We start from the raw sequence: 18,428 nt of genomic DNA on the forward strand, positions 1-18,428 counted from the left end.
AGATGAACAAAGAAAAAAGGATTTCAGCAAAGAGAAGACTTTAGCACAGATCAGAGATGATTGTGTTAAAAGTAAGTGTCTTCCACTGGCTGTTGTTTTGAAGAGAGTTAAAAGATTTTTAAAATACTTTAAAAGAAAATAGATGAAATTGCATAGGTTTATAACATGAATGCGTCCTGTTTGTAACACAGGTCTTAAGGATCTTGGATTTGAGTCTCCACAGGTCTTCCTGGTGTCCAACCACGACATCCATCTGTATGATTTCCCTCACCTACGAGAGACCTTAGAGAGGGATCTCCCTGAACACAAGAGAGACGCTCTGCTGTTATCCTCACCCTACATATTCCCAGAGTACATAAAAAAAAAGAAAAATGTTTCTCCAGCATCAAATATGGGCTCTTGCTGCTCTACAATGTAAAACAAACTCTTCTTGTCAACACTAGATTTCAAGTGAATATAACTTAATTCTTATCAACTTGTTGTTTCTGTTCATCTTAAATAGGTCCCATGCATATTTTAGTAAACCTTAATAAATCTCAAAATAAATACACTTTATTGTACTTGTGTGAGGATTCTACACAGACCAGCCAGAGAGACGCTGAATGGATTCCAAAAATATTCTTAATTTATTACAAAAAGTCCAAAAATAATTCAAAAATGGTGGTTTGGGCCCAAAACTGAGGTCAACATACCAAACTACAACTCAGGTAGTAACACAAAGAACTGAAGCACAAAACTGACCTAACAAACAAGACATGAGGGGAACTTAAATAGCGGCTGATCAGACCACTGCTGACACATAAGGGGGTAATTTAACATGCAAAACTTAAACAAATTCTGGTCAACTCAATACTAAATGTTTAAATTAAATAAATACTATTAGAACTAAACTGCCAAAAAGAAGAATTTTGGCATTAAAGAAATGGCAAAATTAAGCTAAAGAAAACCATATTTCCCCTTCTCCTGGCAAACAAATGGAATGAAACCGCTGAGGAGGTTTGCCAGCCATAGAAGGATAGCAATCAGATGGAGCTCTTCTGACTGACTCCAGCAGCAGCTCCAAAGAAACTGGAAACTCAAAACAAGAAGAAATTAATTTGTTGCATATAACCAAAATATAACGAACCGAAAGATAAAGTTAACTACAATGCAAATAATGAACTAAAGAGTCAGACTAATGAAAATAATTTAAAAAATTAAAATCTGATATCTAAACTAATGTTAAAGATGAACAGAAAACAATTACCATTCAGATCTCTGTGTGACAGTATGGACAGCTGACACAACTTGTAAATAGTGTCTAATTATATTCCAATGAAATAATTTCAGTGATTACATACATGCTACTTTATGCTAACAAAGTATGCCTTACAATCTTTTACTATTTTGTTAAAATGGAAAAAAAAATCATTATAGTAAAACTTACTGTGATGTTGTTTAACAAAGCTATAAATATTTTGTTTGTGCTTCAAAACATCAAATATCGACAGTTTAGTAAGAGGATCTACAGCAAAAACATTGCTGGTCCCTTCACTAAATTCCTTAACACTAAAAACACTAAAATATCTTTAGTTTTACATCTCTCCAAATACGATCTGTTTTTATTTTTATTTTTTTTAGTTTTTTAAAAGGATCCATGATTAGTTGTAGCAATAGACTTCGAGAAACATCCATTCTGGATGTTCAGTACAGTACAATACAGTAGATTGTTCAGCTTTTATAAAATGTAATAAAATATTGCCATACGAATGTCGCCATGTTCTTCGCGCTGCAATGCATTCGGGGTAAATAACATCTAATAACCCAAGTGTATTCCCACCAGGTACTGTAAGCTTTTGCTGGCTCTTTCACTAAAATATTTTTTCTGAAAGACGACATTGAAGTAGTGCTGGGGGATACAAGGAAAATCCTTATATCCTGATATATTTTTGCTATATCACGATACATGATATATATCACGATATTCTTAACTGAGCCCCAATGTTATTTCAGTCTATAGACCCCTTGCAGCATGATGTCACCCATGCAAGTTCCTGCCCCGATTCACCGTTAGACTTAAATGTAATCTCATATAAAAAGTGATGCAGTATTTTGCTTTGAACTGTCTATATTATGACTAGATAACAAGGTGAGAAATAAGTTTTAACTAAGAAAAAAATAGCGAGGGAGAGGGAAGTAGGTCAGTTATGCTTGACTTTGACAAACTTAACATATATAGATATGCTGTGGAATAAGGTCTGTTTTGGTTCAGCTTAGAAATAAAAAAGGCAACCTACACACAAACTGACAGATCATCAGTAGAGCAGGTGTTTAAATTAGCTAATCAGCACCGCTATGTTAGCATGGCTAATAGCAACAGTGGCTAATCTACCACAGCATCACTCATTAATTATCGCAAAATACACAGCAAGCCTAAAAACCGAAAGCGTTGCTTACGTATTGTAACCCCAGACTCTATGAGTAGAGGCTTAGCCCTTTAAGGCTATCGCTAGTGGGTTTTAGCCTCACGCGCAGCGCAGCACTGAAAAAAGCTTAGTCCACGCCCACCTACTGGGCTACTACTCCAATCTGTATAAATAACGGTCAGACCAGACAAACGGCTCCCTAACAGCCTTTTTCTTCACCTATAGAGCTTTGGAGCGTGACGTCATTGCTATAGTCGGAGGGACATCAGCGCCATTTTTGTTGCCACCGACAAAAACGACTGTCTCAGATATTGTAACTATGGCACGAACTTGCTTTGTTATTGGGTGTTATGCCTGATCACACGAACGGAAAGATAAAAAGAAAGTACTAAACAAAGTACTAATGAAAATACAGCTAAAAAAAAAAGGAAAAAAAATCAAGAAACTCCAACAATCTGGGATAGTAAACCAATCCCATTTGGGAATGTCAAGAAATGGGCAGAATAAGACAAGAAAAAAAAATCTTCGTACTAGACAAAGTGGATTCAGGTTTATTGCTACGCTAACGTTAATAAGGTGATCTAGAAGAAGCTAACTGAGGAAATCTAGTGGTGATGAGGTGAAACAACACACAAAAATACTTTCTTTTCAGTTAATTTTATTTCTATTACACACTTTTTAATTTTTTTAACGTATGGCTGAACAATAATCCATGTTATCTGTGTGCTCCAAAAGCAAGAATGTTTAACTTGACACAAAATGGATGCAGATTGCGAAGTGAAAGTTATGAAAACAAAATGTCCATTCCTCTCGCTTCTTGGTGCCAGATAAAAGGTCTGTGTGGCTGTTGGTCCTTCGCTTACGGCCATACCACCCTGAACACGCCCGATCTCGTCTGATCTCGGAAGCTAAGCAGGGTCGGGCCTGGTTAGTACTTGGATGGGAGACCGCCTGGGAATACCAGGTGCTGTAAGCTTTTGCTGGCTCTTTCATTAATTTATCTGTTGTGAAAGATGACACTGAAGCAAAATGTGCCAGGAGGATGAGGAAATGTACAAGTTTTTGTTTCGTGCTTCTGAACTAAAAAGTGCCAAAGTGCAGGTCGTTAGTGCCCCCTGGTGGTCGCAATAGCTCACAGCACCTGTTATTCCCAACTTTGATTTTTTCAAGACATTTTTACTGCAGTTAAACAATCTATCATCATAATGCCTAAAGTCTGAGTCTTGTAAGGTTGTTCCAACGTTCTAATAGAGAGAAAGATAAACATTATTTTCGTGTTTCGAAGGTAGTTGGTCACAAGGGAGTTAATTTTAAAAAAAGAGGAGGAAAGTGAATCAACAATCTACAGCTAAAAACAGGAGGTGTGGAAACTACAATGCCAGATTTTGCAGCGCCCACTTTCTAACAGGTATTGTTTAAATTGTATTTTCAGATGTTTTATTGGACAGTTACTTAGAAAGATAAGCATTCATATGTAAGTTAAGGTGAGCTGTGACTATTTCCTCACGCTTTCTCTAAATATGTATTTGATGGAGTTTCTGATCACACATGGTTGACCTACATAAAACTAGAAACCCCAGAATATTTAGCTCGGTTTATTTAGCTAAATATAGGCTACATAAACCAAAAATATTGCGGGTAATTTAATTTTACAAACAACACTCATAGTTACAAACCACATCTGTTTTTTATTGCATAGGATACAAGTAAGAAACAAATAGAATGCATAACAAATATCTTGCAATTGGTCAATATTTATATACAGCACTGTCCACTGCATTGAACCCCACTGAAAACCTCCTGGTTATTCCACCAAATATTGATTTATAAACTCTCCCTGAGTTAAAACATTAGTTTTGTTGTTTCTAAATGAACATTAACTTTTTTCTTTGCAGTTTTTGAGGTCTGAAATCACTGAATCTTTTTCCTTATTTTCACCATTTCTCATTTTCTGCAATTAAAATCTAAATTTTAGCTTGGAATTTCAGAGACATGTTGTCAGTAGTTCATAGAATAAAATAACAATGCTCATTTTACTCAAACATTTACGTATAAAGAGTAAAATCAGAGAAACTGATCAACTTAACTGGTCTGTCAATTTTTCCAGGTGTAACCAGGTGAAGTTAAATCTCAACATCTAAAGTGATATTCCCTCTGTTTGTCTACAGCGGGTTTCAGAGTGTCCAGCAGGTGGCACTGTGGAGTAAGTGGGCTTCATATAAGCCGCATATATGTGCCGTCATATCTGCGGAACAGCCGTTGGTCCCGATCTAAAGTTGTAAAGGTGACAGTAAAAAAAAACAACAAAAAAAACTTCATAACTTGGTAAGATGACCTAGAAATCAGCTGCATTGTTAGAAGACAAGTAATAAGTATAAGCCTTGTACTGTAAAACTTACTGGTCGATTTTTATTCTTTTTTGTAGCAGTGAGGTTTTATTTTAATTGATTTTTTGTTTTTTGTAGCAGTGAGGTTTTATTTTAATTAATTTTTCTGTTTTTTGTAGCAGTGAGGTTTTATTTTAATTAATTTTTCTGTTTTTTTTAGCAGTGAGGTTTTATTTTAATTGATTTATGCCCGTGAGCAGTGAAATCTGGCCTTTGCAACCGTTGAGGGAGATTACACGGCTCTGTGACGGTGTGAGTGTTTAATATAAAAATATAAGCCGATTTCTGAGGTTGTGGCCTCAGTATGCCGTTTGTTTGACCTGTTTTGAGTATTTGTGTTGTTCAGAGGGGAGATAAATTGTCCAGGGTAGGAATCGCCTTCACTCTGGACAGGCTGTTGGCCGTTTGGGAGTTTCAGTTTGTTGATTTCTTTGAGGTCCTTCAAAATGTTGTACATATTTAAAGCAATGTTTCTTGCAAAGTAGTATGTTGTTTTCTTATAAATGTATATAGAATGCTTATGTAGTGGTGCTTTTCTGTGTTTTTTGTATTTTTCTGGTGTCAACGTTTTTATTTGTGATGGTCAAGTTAGGGAAACACCTTTCACGACTTTCTTTATTTTGTTAATACCAAGTCAAACCAAAATTAATACTGTTCCATCTGAGGACAGTCGGGAAATAAAACCCACTTACGTTTTTCAGTCGGATGTATTCGGCTTATTTGTCTACACTTGGCCACAGAAATATACTTAAAGTGAAGCTGGTGTGTCCGCATCGTGCTGTGTCGCTTTAACGAGACGGTCGGGCGGTGACGGTGGGACGGGGGGACGCAGAGCTGCCGCAGCTGGACCGGGCGGGAGCAGAACCACACCGCCCTGCTTTCATCCTTCTCTGTGAATCCGAGGAACTGATCATCTTTTTACTCCACCATGAGGGATTACACGGCCACCTCGAGCAACGAGGGAGGCTGCATGCCGTGTTGCCAAGTTTGCGTTTTCGTTTTTACCGCATTCCTGATCGTTGCGGAGAGGACGGCCGGTGAGTGCTACCTGGGACACGCTCTCATCTCACTCCGTCCACTCTTTTCTCTACACAGGGTAGATAAAAACCTGCGTGTTTGCTGTGTTGATCTCGTAACAATCGGTTCTGGTTCTGTTATGTTTGCGGTGAGATGCGGGTTTGCTGCGCTGTGTGGATGCGGGGCGCCACAGACAGGATTCAGCATCAGCATCAGCAGCTCTGAGTTTTAAACTCATTCTCAGTTTAAAGCTGGCCTCTGTTGTCATGAATAATAGACCGCAGCGGGATCTGCAGAGTGTTCCCTATTTTTAAACCTGCATGCATCCAGACTGCTGACTCATGTCACCGTGTTCCCTGCCTTAAAGTCTCCTCTTTAAATGGTCTGTGGGATATTTTGTGATTGAGTCCAAGAGGAGCCATGTTGTTATATTTTAGCGCTCTTTTTGTATGGATGAGGGGATGGGCGTTTACCCCGGGATGGGGCCTAGTCTGGCCGGACAGCCCGCCTGTTTGGCAGCTCAGAGGTTCAGATTACATGTATGGAGGAATGCGGGGAGGCAGAACTGCGGGATGATGATGATGATGATGATGCAGAGACGTTTGAGCAGCTACTGTCACTAATGAGATGTTGAACAGAGGTCATGCAAACTCAGTCTGGACAGTCATGACATACAGGATCTATTATATCCCAAACACTGACAGTATTATTAATAAATTAGTGTCATTTACATGCAAACCTCGAGGTTAAATCTGTAGAATTAGTTGCAAATTTAAAAAGACAGCCCAAAATGTTATGGCAAACTCATTTAGGGACTTTCTAATAGAAATTAGTGATAGAATTGTACTGTTTATCATTTATTGTGATAAATTTCTTATCATGATGAGAATTGTGATTTATTGTTGTCATAAATTTCAATTAATGCTGATTTAAAAAAAAAAAACAAGCTGTCCATATTGTCAGGATTGCAATTTTTACTTTTTTCTCTACTGTTTGTTAAACCAGTACCACAAAATATCCCAATAATACTTCAAGTCCATCTCTACATCCATCACTATCCACTCTGTTGCAGATTGTTTGTATGTGAATGACATGAAACTTCTATAGTTTCATGGTTTTCTGCTTTAATCCAACAGCAGAACTCAACATTTTACAGAATGCATGTTGCTTTACACTAAAATTAGTTGATTCAAATGATTTACTAGATCAATAACAGTAAGTATGTTTTGGAGTCAGACTTATTTCTCTAACTTTTAATCTTCAATGTTTCCACAGAAGACCAATTATTACAAATTACAAATTCAAGGGTCACAGTGTACGCATTTGTAAAGTAAGAATCAAATAATTTTCAGTTATAGTGTGCATATGTTACTCCAGCATAGACACCAGGAGCACAATTTAAAAATATGTATATGTTTATAAATAACTGTTAAAATAACAATCAGGATATAACAATTTTCTGCTGACACTGTTTGTATTATAGTTAAATTTTTAAATTACAACCCTTTGAAACTTGCAGTTCATAAATCTTTAACTCACATTCAGAGAGCCTGCAGAATTAGACATACTGATTTTATTTTCTGTGAGAAATCAGGCTCTCTGTAAAAAGATGTAAAATGTGAATTTTACATTAAAGTTCTCCTTTATTTACTGTGTTTCCTGTGTTTTTCCCAGTAATCTACTGCTTTGTGTATTACATTTGGATTGGCCACAACTACTGCTATGCTCATCTTGCTGGCTTCACGGCACTCTTCCTTCTACCAGGTAAAAAAAAATCAGACCAAATAAATCCATATACAGGCAGAGAGTGAAAACTGCATTAATTTAAACTTTTCTTCCCCTGTGTGTTTGCAGGCTGGGGTCCACAGTGGCTCAGTTATCTGTGGTATCTCTCAGATGGAAAAATCCCCAGGAAATCTCTCAGATGGACTCACATATTACACCTGGGAATCTTTAAAAGGTGGGCTGACTTTACAAAGCTGTACATTTATTTCATTTAACCCTATGTCTGATCATTGGCTGCCATGTTTGTCCCCGGCAGGCTGTGGGATTGTATGCGTCTCCCGGATGAGGATGTGTATGGAGAAATCATGCAGCAGGCTGATGTATCTGCGTTACGTCTGTTTGAGGCCTTGGTGGTCACGCTCCCCGAAACGCTGCTCCAGACCTACGTACTGATCTGTACCGACATAGGCGTCCGCTCTCCTGGTGAGCTGAATGTAAAGACCACAGTGTGTGATTAGTGTGTGTGGCTGAATAAAGACAGCAGAATAGCTCACAACGTTTAAATGTAATCAGTTATCCTCAACAAAATTTAAATTTCATAAAATTGATACTTTAAATTGTAAAAACTAAAAGAAAAAGAAAAATAAACAGTAATGTGTGTAATAAGCTGCAACAAAATCTAATCCAGAATGTTCCTTTTGATTGAGCTTCAGAGGGACTTTGGCTACGTTCACTCTGCAGCTTGAAGTGACCCAAATCCGATTTGTTTTTGCCGTGGCCGTTCACACTTCTGAATACATGAAACACTTGTATGTGTTCTCCAGTGTGAACCACAAACGACCTGAAAGAGTCCCGCATGCGCAGTAGAGGGCGCAATAACTCCCTGCTCTCTCCTCTCTGCAGCCTCGGTGTGTTTTGCTGTGTGTTTGCTGTCTCTGGCCTGGGCGCTGGTTCTCTACGCCAGATCCTGCTCGCTCATCAGACCGGGACACCTGCAAATGACTCCAGCTGCCATTCTTTGCCGGCTCCTGTGGAGGGTGGGCGTTATTCAGCACATATGCCTGAAACTCACAGCAGTCGTTTCTGTTTCCTGTGTGTAAAGATGCATTCTGTGTTCATTCAGGTTGGCATGTTGGGATCCCGGTTTGCTGTGCTCATGCTCTTCACACGCATCTTCAAGCAGTGGGTCCTGGGAGTCATTGGTAAGCCAAGAGCTTACGCCGCGGTCCCGTTACCTCAGTGTAAGAGGCGGGAAGAGTAACCAAAGAGTAGCAGTACTCCAACCTATTTTAATCAAGTGAAAAAGTAAAAATAAAAAAAAAATACTTGGTAAGGCTCAGGTACTGAGTAACTGATGAAAACACCGATTATGCTTAAAAATTACATCAGATGGACCAAAAATATAAAGTTATGTGAACGTTTTGGTATTTTAAAATACAAAATAAGTAAAATAAATATTTTTGCAATTTCTTTCAATGTAAAACTTATGAAATCTTAACAAAAACTGCAGGCGTGTCTGTGCCTGCTGAATGTTGGACTAAAATAACAACTAAATGACTAAAATCACAGTGGGTAGAAAATCCAGAAAATTTGCTCCAGTAAGAGTAGTACGTTTATCATTTCCTCCATCCTACTTTTAAACGTTTTACTTCATATTTATAATGTGTTTGAAACTGACTTTGGAAGTGTGTGTTTGTGACAGGTGTGCACTGGCTGGGCGCGACTTTCTGGATGGTGTCTCAGCAGACAGACATCATCCGTTCAACTGGTCGATGGAGCATTTTCAACCTCGTCCTGGGAGCCGTTCACGTCTTTCTCTTCCTCAACGTGAAGTACGGTCCATCCAGATACCGCATGGCTGCGTTTTACCTGGTACATCTGTCTGCTAGCTCATCTCTCTGGCATTTGTTTAATAATGGCAGCAAGAAAACCTCTGTTAAAAGAAAGCATTGTCTGCAGTAGATAAACAAGGCAGATGACAACAAGATTGATCTTTGTGGTGCAAATGCAAAGCGCTATATGTGGAGTAAGTCCCTAACATTCCTTCCATGAAATAAGATGGTGGCAGCTTCATGCTGCAGGGATGTGCTTTTAATCAGGGGTAGGAAAGCCAGCAATTTCAAATCAAAGTCACATTTCTGATCTCAACCAGAAAGACATAAGAGAGATGGAGGCAATTAATCTGATGTTAATTAAATCTGAAATCTGCTAAAATGTTAGATAACATTGTAAAATGTACCCACGAGAGACAGTAAGGTCTTATTTTTTCATAAATTTCAACCCCCTCTACAACCAACAGGTCATGTTTTTAGAGAACGCTCTTCTTCTTCTGGCCTCCTCCTGGTTTTTTGCGATGGTGTCCTGGGACACTGTGGGGATCCCGGCTGCAGTCTTCTGCAGCTTCCTCATTGGTAAGGCATGCAGCCCGTTTCTCTATACAGCATACACTGACATTTTAAAACTTTCTGTTTTCCCTGAATGTTTTTATTGAAAGTCTGCTGTCTGATGAGTGCTTTCCCTCTGCAGGTGTGATAGCGTTGGTGCTGTACTACCGTTTCCTGCACCCCAAGTCTTTTGAGATCTTCCAGAGTATTCGCCACAGGGGGATCGGTGGGGCTTGCATGGAGCGTGGATCTACACTCTCACTGGAGGAGAAAGTCGAGCCCAATTTCCATCACCGTACAACATTGTCTGGTCGGTGATCAACTTGTCTGCATATTTATCATTTTTGTAACTGTTTTTGTAATGTGCGTTAAATAAGTATTTTATTTTTTACTTTCTATTTTGACCCGTTTTGTTTGAGTTCCAGATGTGCCACTTTTTAAAATACATTTTACTTAGTTTTTTTTTATTATTATTTTTGTTTATAAAAACAGTATATTGTTTAAACAAAACATAGTTAAAACTTTATTTTCAGGAGGTGGGACCCTCATGGACCTGCCCATCCAATGGGAAGGCTGGAAGCATCACCACTGGCTGCTGATTCGTTTAGCTCTTAAGACAGGAGACGTTTCCAGGATCTGGTCAGCGTACGGAGAAGGCGGACTGGCCGGACTCATGGGTCTCCCCGAAGAAGTTCACTCCCCTGACATGCATCACGTACCCCGGGTTTGTTGCTCTCCTGAACTACTGGTCTATGTTTAATGATTAAATTTAAGGTGCATTCACACCAGGCCCCGTTTAGTTTGTTTTAATCAAACTCTAGTTTGTTTATCTAGAAAGTCCTGGAGTTGTGAATGCACAATCGAACTCTAATAGAGACCAAAATTGCCAAACCCAGGTCTCTGTTTGGTTGAAGTGAACTCTGGTGCGGTTCGAATGCATATGTGGATGCAACCGCTCCAAATGCAGGAAGTGGACTATAGTGCAGGGCATTCTGGGTACTAGAAGAAGAAATGACTTGTGGTCTTTTACCAAAGACAAAAGAGAAGTAAAACAACCTGACTTCATTTTAGTTTACATTTAACGATGAAGGAAGTTATGCTTGGTGTCTCCTTCAGCAGGTTTCATGTTGTTTCCTTCAGTGGTTCTTGGTGTAGCGCCACCTCAGGCAAAGGGTGAAACAGGTTATTAAATTAATTTGGTTTGTTTGACACAATGTAGTGTGACAGCGAACAGCACCAGCTGAAAATGTAACAAATGTTGCAATATTGGGTCCCTAATCCAAGCAGTTGAAAACTCCCTTAATTTTACCTTTATTTTAAGTTACAAAGTTACAAAGTGTGAACTTTATTGCTGTTTGTGTTTGTGGAATGAGGAAAAATGTCCTCTCTTCCAGACAAGATTGGTTTATTTTGAAATAATGTAATGGGGGCTTTTTTAATTCCTATTTGTCAGGTTCCACCTCCTCAGCTGAGAGTTCTTCAAATCTCACACCCAGTTCCTCAACCGGCCCCCCCACCTCCTCCACCACAGGTCGTCCAAACTCCTCAGGCAAGATGTTCTGTCAGAAACCTTGAACTGAAACCCAGTCGGTGTGAAATTGATGAAAGATGAAAACTGTGTGTATCTGTGTTGACTGCAGTCGCCAGCTTTAGCTGTCTTTTCTTTTCTGTACCCCAGGTGAGTGAAGTCGTCCAGCCACCTAAACCAGCTCACAGCAGCGTTGTGGCCCGACCAGTGAGAAAAGCTCCTCCCACAACCATCAAGGACATGAGATTTCCAGAGATCATCCCTTTCCAGGAGGCCATTCCTGAGGAAACCGCAGAGGACGAATTAAGTGCAGCTCCATCAGACGATAAAGGTGGGAAACCAGAAGCACTGTTATAAAGTGTTTGGCCATGTGGGGGCAGTAGAAGCAAGCTGTAATTACTGTTTTGAGACAGTTTGCATATACACCCTTCGCTCTTAAACACGTGTGATTGACGGCGCTAAGACCCGCCTCCTGTTTCTGAGTGGCTGTTTCTAGTTAGCAGTGGGAGAAGGCAGAGGAGCTTGATTGTTTTTCACAGATTATCTGTTTTATTGTCACGACAAGGTGACAGTTTCAACAAATATGTCAAAAATACTTTTTATAAAAGTTACATACTGCAACTTTAAATAAGAAATGCAATTAAAATCACACATCACACAAAATATAATAATTTCAATATTGTGGAAAAACTATATCATCCTGGTGCCAGAGCTGGGTAGTAACAAGTAACATTTGCTCAATTACATTTACTTGAGTAACTTTTTTACTTTTCGGAGTATATTTATTACCCTGTACTTTTAACTTGAGTAATTTTATGATGAATTATCACTACTTTTACTTGAGTAAAACTTATGGATTTTCTACCTACTGAATGAAAAACAAACGTGTTTATATCCAAAAATTCACCAGACACACCTGCAGTTTTTGTAAAGTTTCACTAGTTTTTTTATTAAAAGAAACTGATTTTTTTTAAAGGTTTGGTTGGCTCTAGTGGTCTTTATTTGAAAGTAGTTCGACAGGAAACAGGGTAATGAGAGAGGGGGAAGACATTTGGCAAAGGTCACCAGAATCGAACCTGTGACAGCTGCCACAAGGACTAAGGCCTCAAAATGTGGGCTGTGCTTTGCCCGTGCGCCACCACAGCACTGAAAGAAACTGATTTGATCTGATTTTCTTTTGCCTGGTTTTGTTCTTTTTTGTTATCTATATGAATTATTGTCATTTTCGTCCTTAAAGTACCAAAAAATTTCCCTTAACTTTATATTTTTCTCCATCTGAGGATGTACTTTTTAAATATTAAATGACTGATTAATTTGATCAGTAGACTTTTTACCAAATACTTTTTTACAGCTACTTTTTACTTCTACTTGAGTAAAACTATGTTGAAGAAGTGCTACTTTTATCCAAGTACAAGTTTTGGGTCCTCTGCCCACCTCTGCCTGGCAACAAAACCTTTTCTTGAAACAAAATTTTAATTACCTTCTTTCTATTAAGCATTTTATTATTGTAATTTATGCAATTTTAAGGTGAGTGGAAACACAGCATTGGACATTAACTGTTTTCTCTAAATCTGAAGGTGATGAGGACTTCCAGAGCGCTGCCTACGGCTCACTGTCTCTGTCATCTCCTCAACATGGCGGAAGCCTGCGCCACATCGACAGCAACGCCGCGTCTCTCACAGAGGCGTCCTCCTCCGTGGCGTCTCTGGACATCAAGACGCCCGGCTGGTCCCCTGAGCGCCGCTCTCCTCTCCTGTTGGCCTCCCCAGAGAAGAAGGAGGGAACCCCAGCAGAATCCAACACTACTCTATATTTCAGTGCAGATGCTCCGTCGCCGTCCAGCGGCAGCTACCTGGGCTGGGGCTCAGAGCTGTCGCCTATTTCCTCCTACAGAAGACCCTATCGGATCAGAGAAGCCCGCTTTGTCACGTCCACTCCTCGACTGGAGGCTGCAGGTGGAGCTGAAAGCCCCGGCCCGGCGCCGGTTGTCATCATTCCTGCCACTCCCGGCACAACACCGGGTACCACTCCAGGAGGAACACCTGGAGCCACCACACCTGCAGCTTCCACTCCTGGTTCTGCCATGCCTGGTACTCCACTCACACCAGTCATCTCCCACGCTCGCAAACAGATGGTGCAGTTTGTGGACTTTAGAGAGAATTTAGTGTAAAGTAAAGGAAAAGCTAACATTTCCAGTTCAGCTGTTCAATATATAAAAGCATTCTTGTATTAACTAACTTGTTGGAGAGTTATGAAATCTTTTTAAGCAGTCATAGAGTTCATCTATAAATTATTTATCTTTTTGAGCAGACAGATTATATTACAGAAAATAAGAATGTAAACTCATGGCTCTTTCAATATCTGGACTGCATACAGATTTTTAAGAGTTAACCCTTAAAGGTGACCTATTTTGCTTCCTTGCCCATAGACCAATCTTGGTTAGGATAGGTCTGTGGGCATTTTCTTTGCACAAAATAATTATTAGATGATGACATTTACTCTGTTCTTTTCAGAATGAGCTGTTTTAGGCTTCATGTCACTTTAAATCCAAATAAGCTGCTGGCCGCGCCCCAAATTCAACGTTTACACTCACACATGACAATGGCTGAAAACAGATACATAATTATACAACCGTACATCCTTGAAAAGCATTAGAAGAGCCTTCTGTACAGCCAACAAGAACGTATCAAGTGGTTTGTAGATGGTAAATCATCAACTTCCAGCAGCCATTGTACAGCATACAGCAGTGAAACCAGCTGACCAAACAAGCTTCAGTCCCACTTTGGTTGCTAGGTAACAGGCAGGGCTCGTCTGGGGTTGCTAGGTAACAGCGCAGTGCCCACCTAATGTCACTTAACATTCAGGAGGTTTTTGAAGCGGCTCATTTTCCAGACACCATAAAACTTTAGCTTGTTTCCAAAAAACAGCTGGGTGTTTTTTTTAAACGTTTGGCTGTTTTTAGAAGCAGTAGAAACACAAATGACGTACAAAAACCTGCAAATATGACATTTGGATAAGAGGTCCAACTAACGTTGCAGAGTTATGAGATGTTTTTAGGTCATCATAGAGTTCATCCATGAATTATTTATTCTGTCTGCTCTTTTGTGCAGACAGATTATGTTACATGAACTAGGAATGTAAAGTGATGGCATTTCAAATATCTGAGCATTACACAGGCTTGTGACAGTTACCACTTGACACGTTATTTGTTTGTTCGTGGTCCGCTGGTATGGGATCATGTTATCGGTTTCAAGGTTTGAAAAGTGTGAACGTCTTCACGTGAAACATTATATAGAATATGAGGTGAAATTACTATTATTAAAGGATCTCAGTAACTCATATATTATAAAGATTCATTGTACAGGTAGGGATTAAAATCGATTACTTTTGTTAATCTTGATGAAATGGATTAGAGTTAATGATGAGCCAAACGTCTTCAAAGTTTCATAAGTCTGAATATTAGACAAGACTAATAAAAAAAATGACCTTTAATATAACATTATAAGCCTACAGAAAGTGTTGATGTCTACCACACTTTTTCCTTCCACTCAACATTCCATTCATATGATTGGATTCGGATCTCCAGATACTTTCAAGGAAATGGCTTTCACACTGTGAATAATATCAATGACTGAAAAAACTGCATGGTTTCTGTATTAAAATACTTTTTAAATTATCCTTGGTAATTTTTAAGTTTTATTAACAGCTTTATTTTGAGTTTCGGTTAGCTGTTAGCAATATTTATCGCTTAATGCAATACTTCCAGGCAATATGCGAGTTTCACCTTGCTGCATTAAATTGTGCATCAACAATTGCTGCCTTCAAACGGACTAATTAAAACTGATAATAACCCAAATAATTAGTAGAGATATCCACATTGTCTTCATTTGGATTTTAATTTAAAACATATATTTTAATGTGTGAGATAATGTTGAAAACCTTGTTGATTGATCTGTTCATGTTTTTTTTCCACTCTTTGGCAAACTAACAAAAAACGGATAATGTGCATATTTTCCATACACGATTTAAAATACTCTCCCTGTTGTTGATCACAGACATCGCTGCGGCCAGTGTGTGTTAGATTATTAATTAATCATTATCAATATGCAACACAAGTCTTCTCATTTGTTTTTACTTTGCTCCAGCCTTTCTCAGGTTCTTACAATAGTCCTGATCAATATTTCATGATTTCTGAAGGTTTTTCTGCAGATTGTTTTTGTTGCTTGTTAAGCTGCTGACCTCTGAATCATTCAGGCATGAAACAGAGTTTTGAGCAAAGATATTTTGCCTCATAGTTGATGGCAGTTTGTCGCAAAAAACAAACTGTTTTTGCTCATTTCTTAAGCTGAATCTATGAACAAATACCAGAGCTTAATATTGTAGTACCAAAAATGTGATGTCCAAGAAACTGCTAGCTGAAAACCAGTGGTTTGTAACTCCAGCTAGTAAAGAAATTTTGATTTATTGAACTACTGGTGGTCCCCAAACTTGCAGCTTGTGACTAGCAAAATGGCAGCGTAAGAAATTCACCATCCTACACTGTTAAAATACAGACGTTTCATTTAGTCTCAGGTGGTTGCTATTTGGTCATGTGACGGTGATAAACGCAGCACAGGATTGTTTCCAGGCAATGGAAAAGCAATGTCAGCGTTTTGGTTGTTTTCTTACAGTGTGAAAAAGGAAGGGAAGGATAAAATATCATGTTATTGGTCATAGCAGCACTGTTAACATCGGATTTCAATATCTGTCCAAAGTTTCATGTTGGTGCCTTCCTACTTGTGAACGCTTCATAATCCTGATCAGCTGATCTGCACAAGAACAGAACAGAGGATTAAACAGCTGCTAGGGCATAATTTATTAAAACTGTGGAGATTTTAAGAGTCCCTCGGTGTTATCAAACTGATTTAGAAATAAGTTTTGTTGTTTAAATTTAAAATAATGACTTACTTAAACATCTTGAGGAGTGATTTCAAAATAAGGTGCAGGAAAATAAGTTTGCGTATGTAGTTCTGATTCTAATCCAGCATCTTACCGTTACTGCTCTGCAAAAACACAAAATCTTACCAAATTGTTTTGGTTTAGTTCCTAGTGCAAATGTCTTAGCTCACTAAGACAAAATCAACAAGTAACTCTTTAGCTTCAAATATGAGCTTGTTTAAAGTTAATAATTCCTTACTATTGATTTTTAAAAAGTACTAGATCCACTGGCAGATTGGAAAAAACTCGTATTTTTTTTTTTGCCAATATTAAGGAATTATTTGCTTAAAACAAACTCCTCCATCTGGCTGCAAAGTTAGTTTAGTCTAATTTCAAGTCTACTAAGATATTTGAGTTACAAACTCGACTAAAAATGGTAGAAATTGGTGCGTTTGCAGTGTGAGGTGTTGGGTTTCTGTTTCTTTTTATCATCCTGCTGTATTTTCAAAACTAAACTGCGGCGTTTCAGGCACGGTGATCATGATGGCTGCTGGTTTCTTTTTTTTTTTTTACAGAAGTAGCACTTACTGACTTGGTGGAAATGCAGATAATTATAGTTTAATAAGTTCTTGAACCAGTTAGGCACTGGCACCAGTTTGGTGAGATGAGGCCTAAAAGAGACAGCATCAACTGCCAATACAATACATTTATTTTATCTTGTCGTAGATACTGTTTTTATCTCTTCTAATACTTTTAGCATAAATGTGCTTCTCCATGATCTCTCTGGTAATTTAGTTTAATTTCTGAAGCGATCTCACCCTCATCTTATATTAGGAAACCACAGATATGGACCACTTAATATTTCAAAGCCTTCAACTATTTCAAAGCAAAATAAAATTTAAAAAATCAAGATGGACTGTCACCTGATATTTGTTTATTATTACTTATATTTCATTTATTTCTAAACTTTGACTCATTTCCTTATTAAAAAATAAATAACTAGATGGTTTTCATTCCAAGCTAACAGTCTGCTGGAAGGAAATGACTACAAAATTAAAATGAATGACCAATTTTCACTATGTTTACTCAAGACTAAGGTCAGAAAACCAGATACTAAGACAAGGAAGGAAAAGGTAGGGAAAGACAACAAAACAAAGCCAGAATGCCATGGAAGTAAAAGAAAAAGCAAAATAAACATAACTTAAGAAACAATGAAAAAAACGGATTAAATTAGATTAAAAAGTGAATATGTAGAAAAGGTTCAATCAAAAAAATGTTAAATGGTTGAACTGATGTTTTATTCTTGTCTTCCATTATGTCTGTTGTGTTGAGTTTTCATAGCGCTGTGATATTATAGCAAATATCTTAATACATCAGTGCTTTTGAACCTGTGAAATAAATGTGTGGTATATTTCATAGGCAGGTAAGCTGCTCTTGTGTGAAGTAATGAAAACAGAAGAAGACATTATAAAAGAAAGAGCTAAAGCTGACATGCTTAGAGCCGCTCCATTACTAAGAAACAAATCCATTCACAGCATCATCACTGCATGGTTCTCAAAGAAGCATATAGGAAGAAAGGACAGTACTTTGAAAAGACATGCACAGTATTGTAGCTAACATTAATTTGTATGTGTATGCAACAGCAATAAGGCAGCTTATGCAATGGATATCTCACAGGCTACTGAGGAAAATGCTTTACACCAGAAACGCTTCGCCTTGTAGAAATACAGTCAGCTGCCACACTTGCCTGCTTTCCTTTCTGTACTTAGAAAATAAGAATGTTTGTTGTAAAATATTTTCATTGGATTTTTATGTTTTCAATTTAAAAGTGAAGGTTTATGTTGGATGTTTGTGTAAAAAGCAGATTTGTGTGAAGTGTATCACTGATGCAAAAACTTGTGTTTTCTTCTTTTTTTTTTTTTTTTACAAACAAGCATCACCTTATTTGTGCAAGGCTTTACACAGGACCTATGTGGTAGAAGTGACCCATAAAGTGTGTTAGTGATGTGACAAAAATAAAGACATTTATCATGACACAAGCAAAGATTTGTTTTATTTCTTTCAT

At 38.2% G+C, this 18,428-nt stretch overlaps 1 protein-coding gene and 1 long non-coding RNA gene across 2 annotated transcripts; both read left to right on the forward strand.

The window, feature by feature from the left end:
- Positions 1 to 638, forward strand: LOC106954143 (uncharacterized). Its single transcript, XR_001426308.1, has 2 exons — positions 1 to 71; positions 192 to 638. It is a non-coding gene; the product is annotated as an uncharacterized LOC106954143 (long non-coding RNA).
- Positions 639 to 5,598: 4,960 nt separating this feature from the next.
- LOC106954142 (XK-related protein 5-like) lies at positions 5,599 to 18,402 on the forward strand. The gene is made up of 13 exons (XM_015043427.1): positions 5,599 to 5,829; positions 7,484 to 7,573; positions 7,664 to 7,769; positions 7,851 to 8,017; positions 8,438 to 8,571; positions 8,658 to 8,736; positions 9,237 to 9,406; positions 9,834 to 9,945; positions 10,061 to 10,228; positions 10,452 to 10,642; positions 11,372 to 11,474; positions 11,559 to 11,777; positions 13,024 to 18,402. Exons 1-13 carry the CDS (start codon positions 5,721 to 5,723, stop codon positions 13,614 to 13,616), a joined length of 2,241 nt encoding a protein of 746 aa, XP_014898913.1. The 5' UTR covers positions 5,599 to 5,720; the 3' UTR covers positions 13,617 to 18,402.
- The last annotated feature ends 26 nt before the right edge of the window (positions 18,403 to 18,428 follow it).

This window comes from Poecilia latipinna, unplaced genomic scaffold (assembly GCF_001443285.1).
Source record: "Poecilia latipinna isolate Pla-1442-1.1 unplaced genomic scaffold, P_latipinna-1.0 Scaffold630, whole genome shotgun sequence".
In the NCBI taxonomy this organism is placed as follows: domain Eukaryota; kingdom Metazoa; phylum Chordata; class Actinopteri; order Cyprinodontiformes; family Poeciliidae; genus Poecilia; species Poecilia latipinna.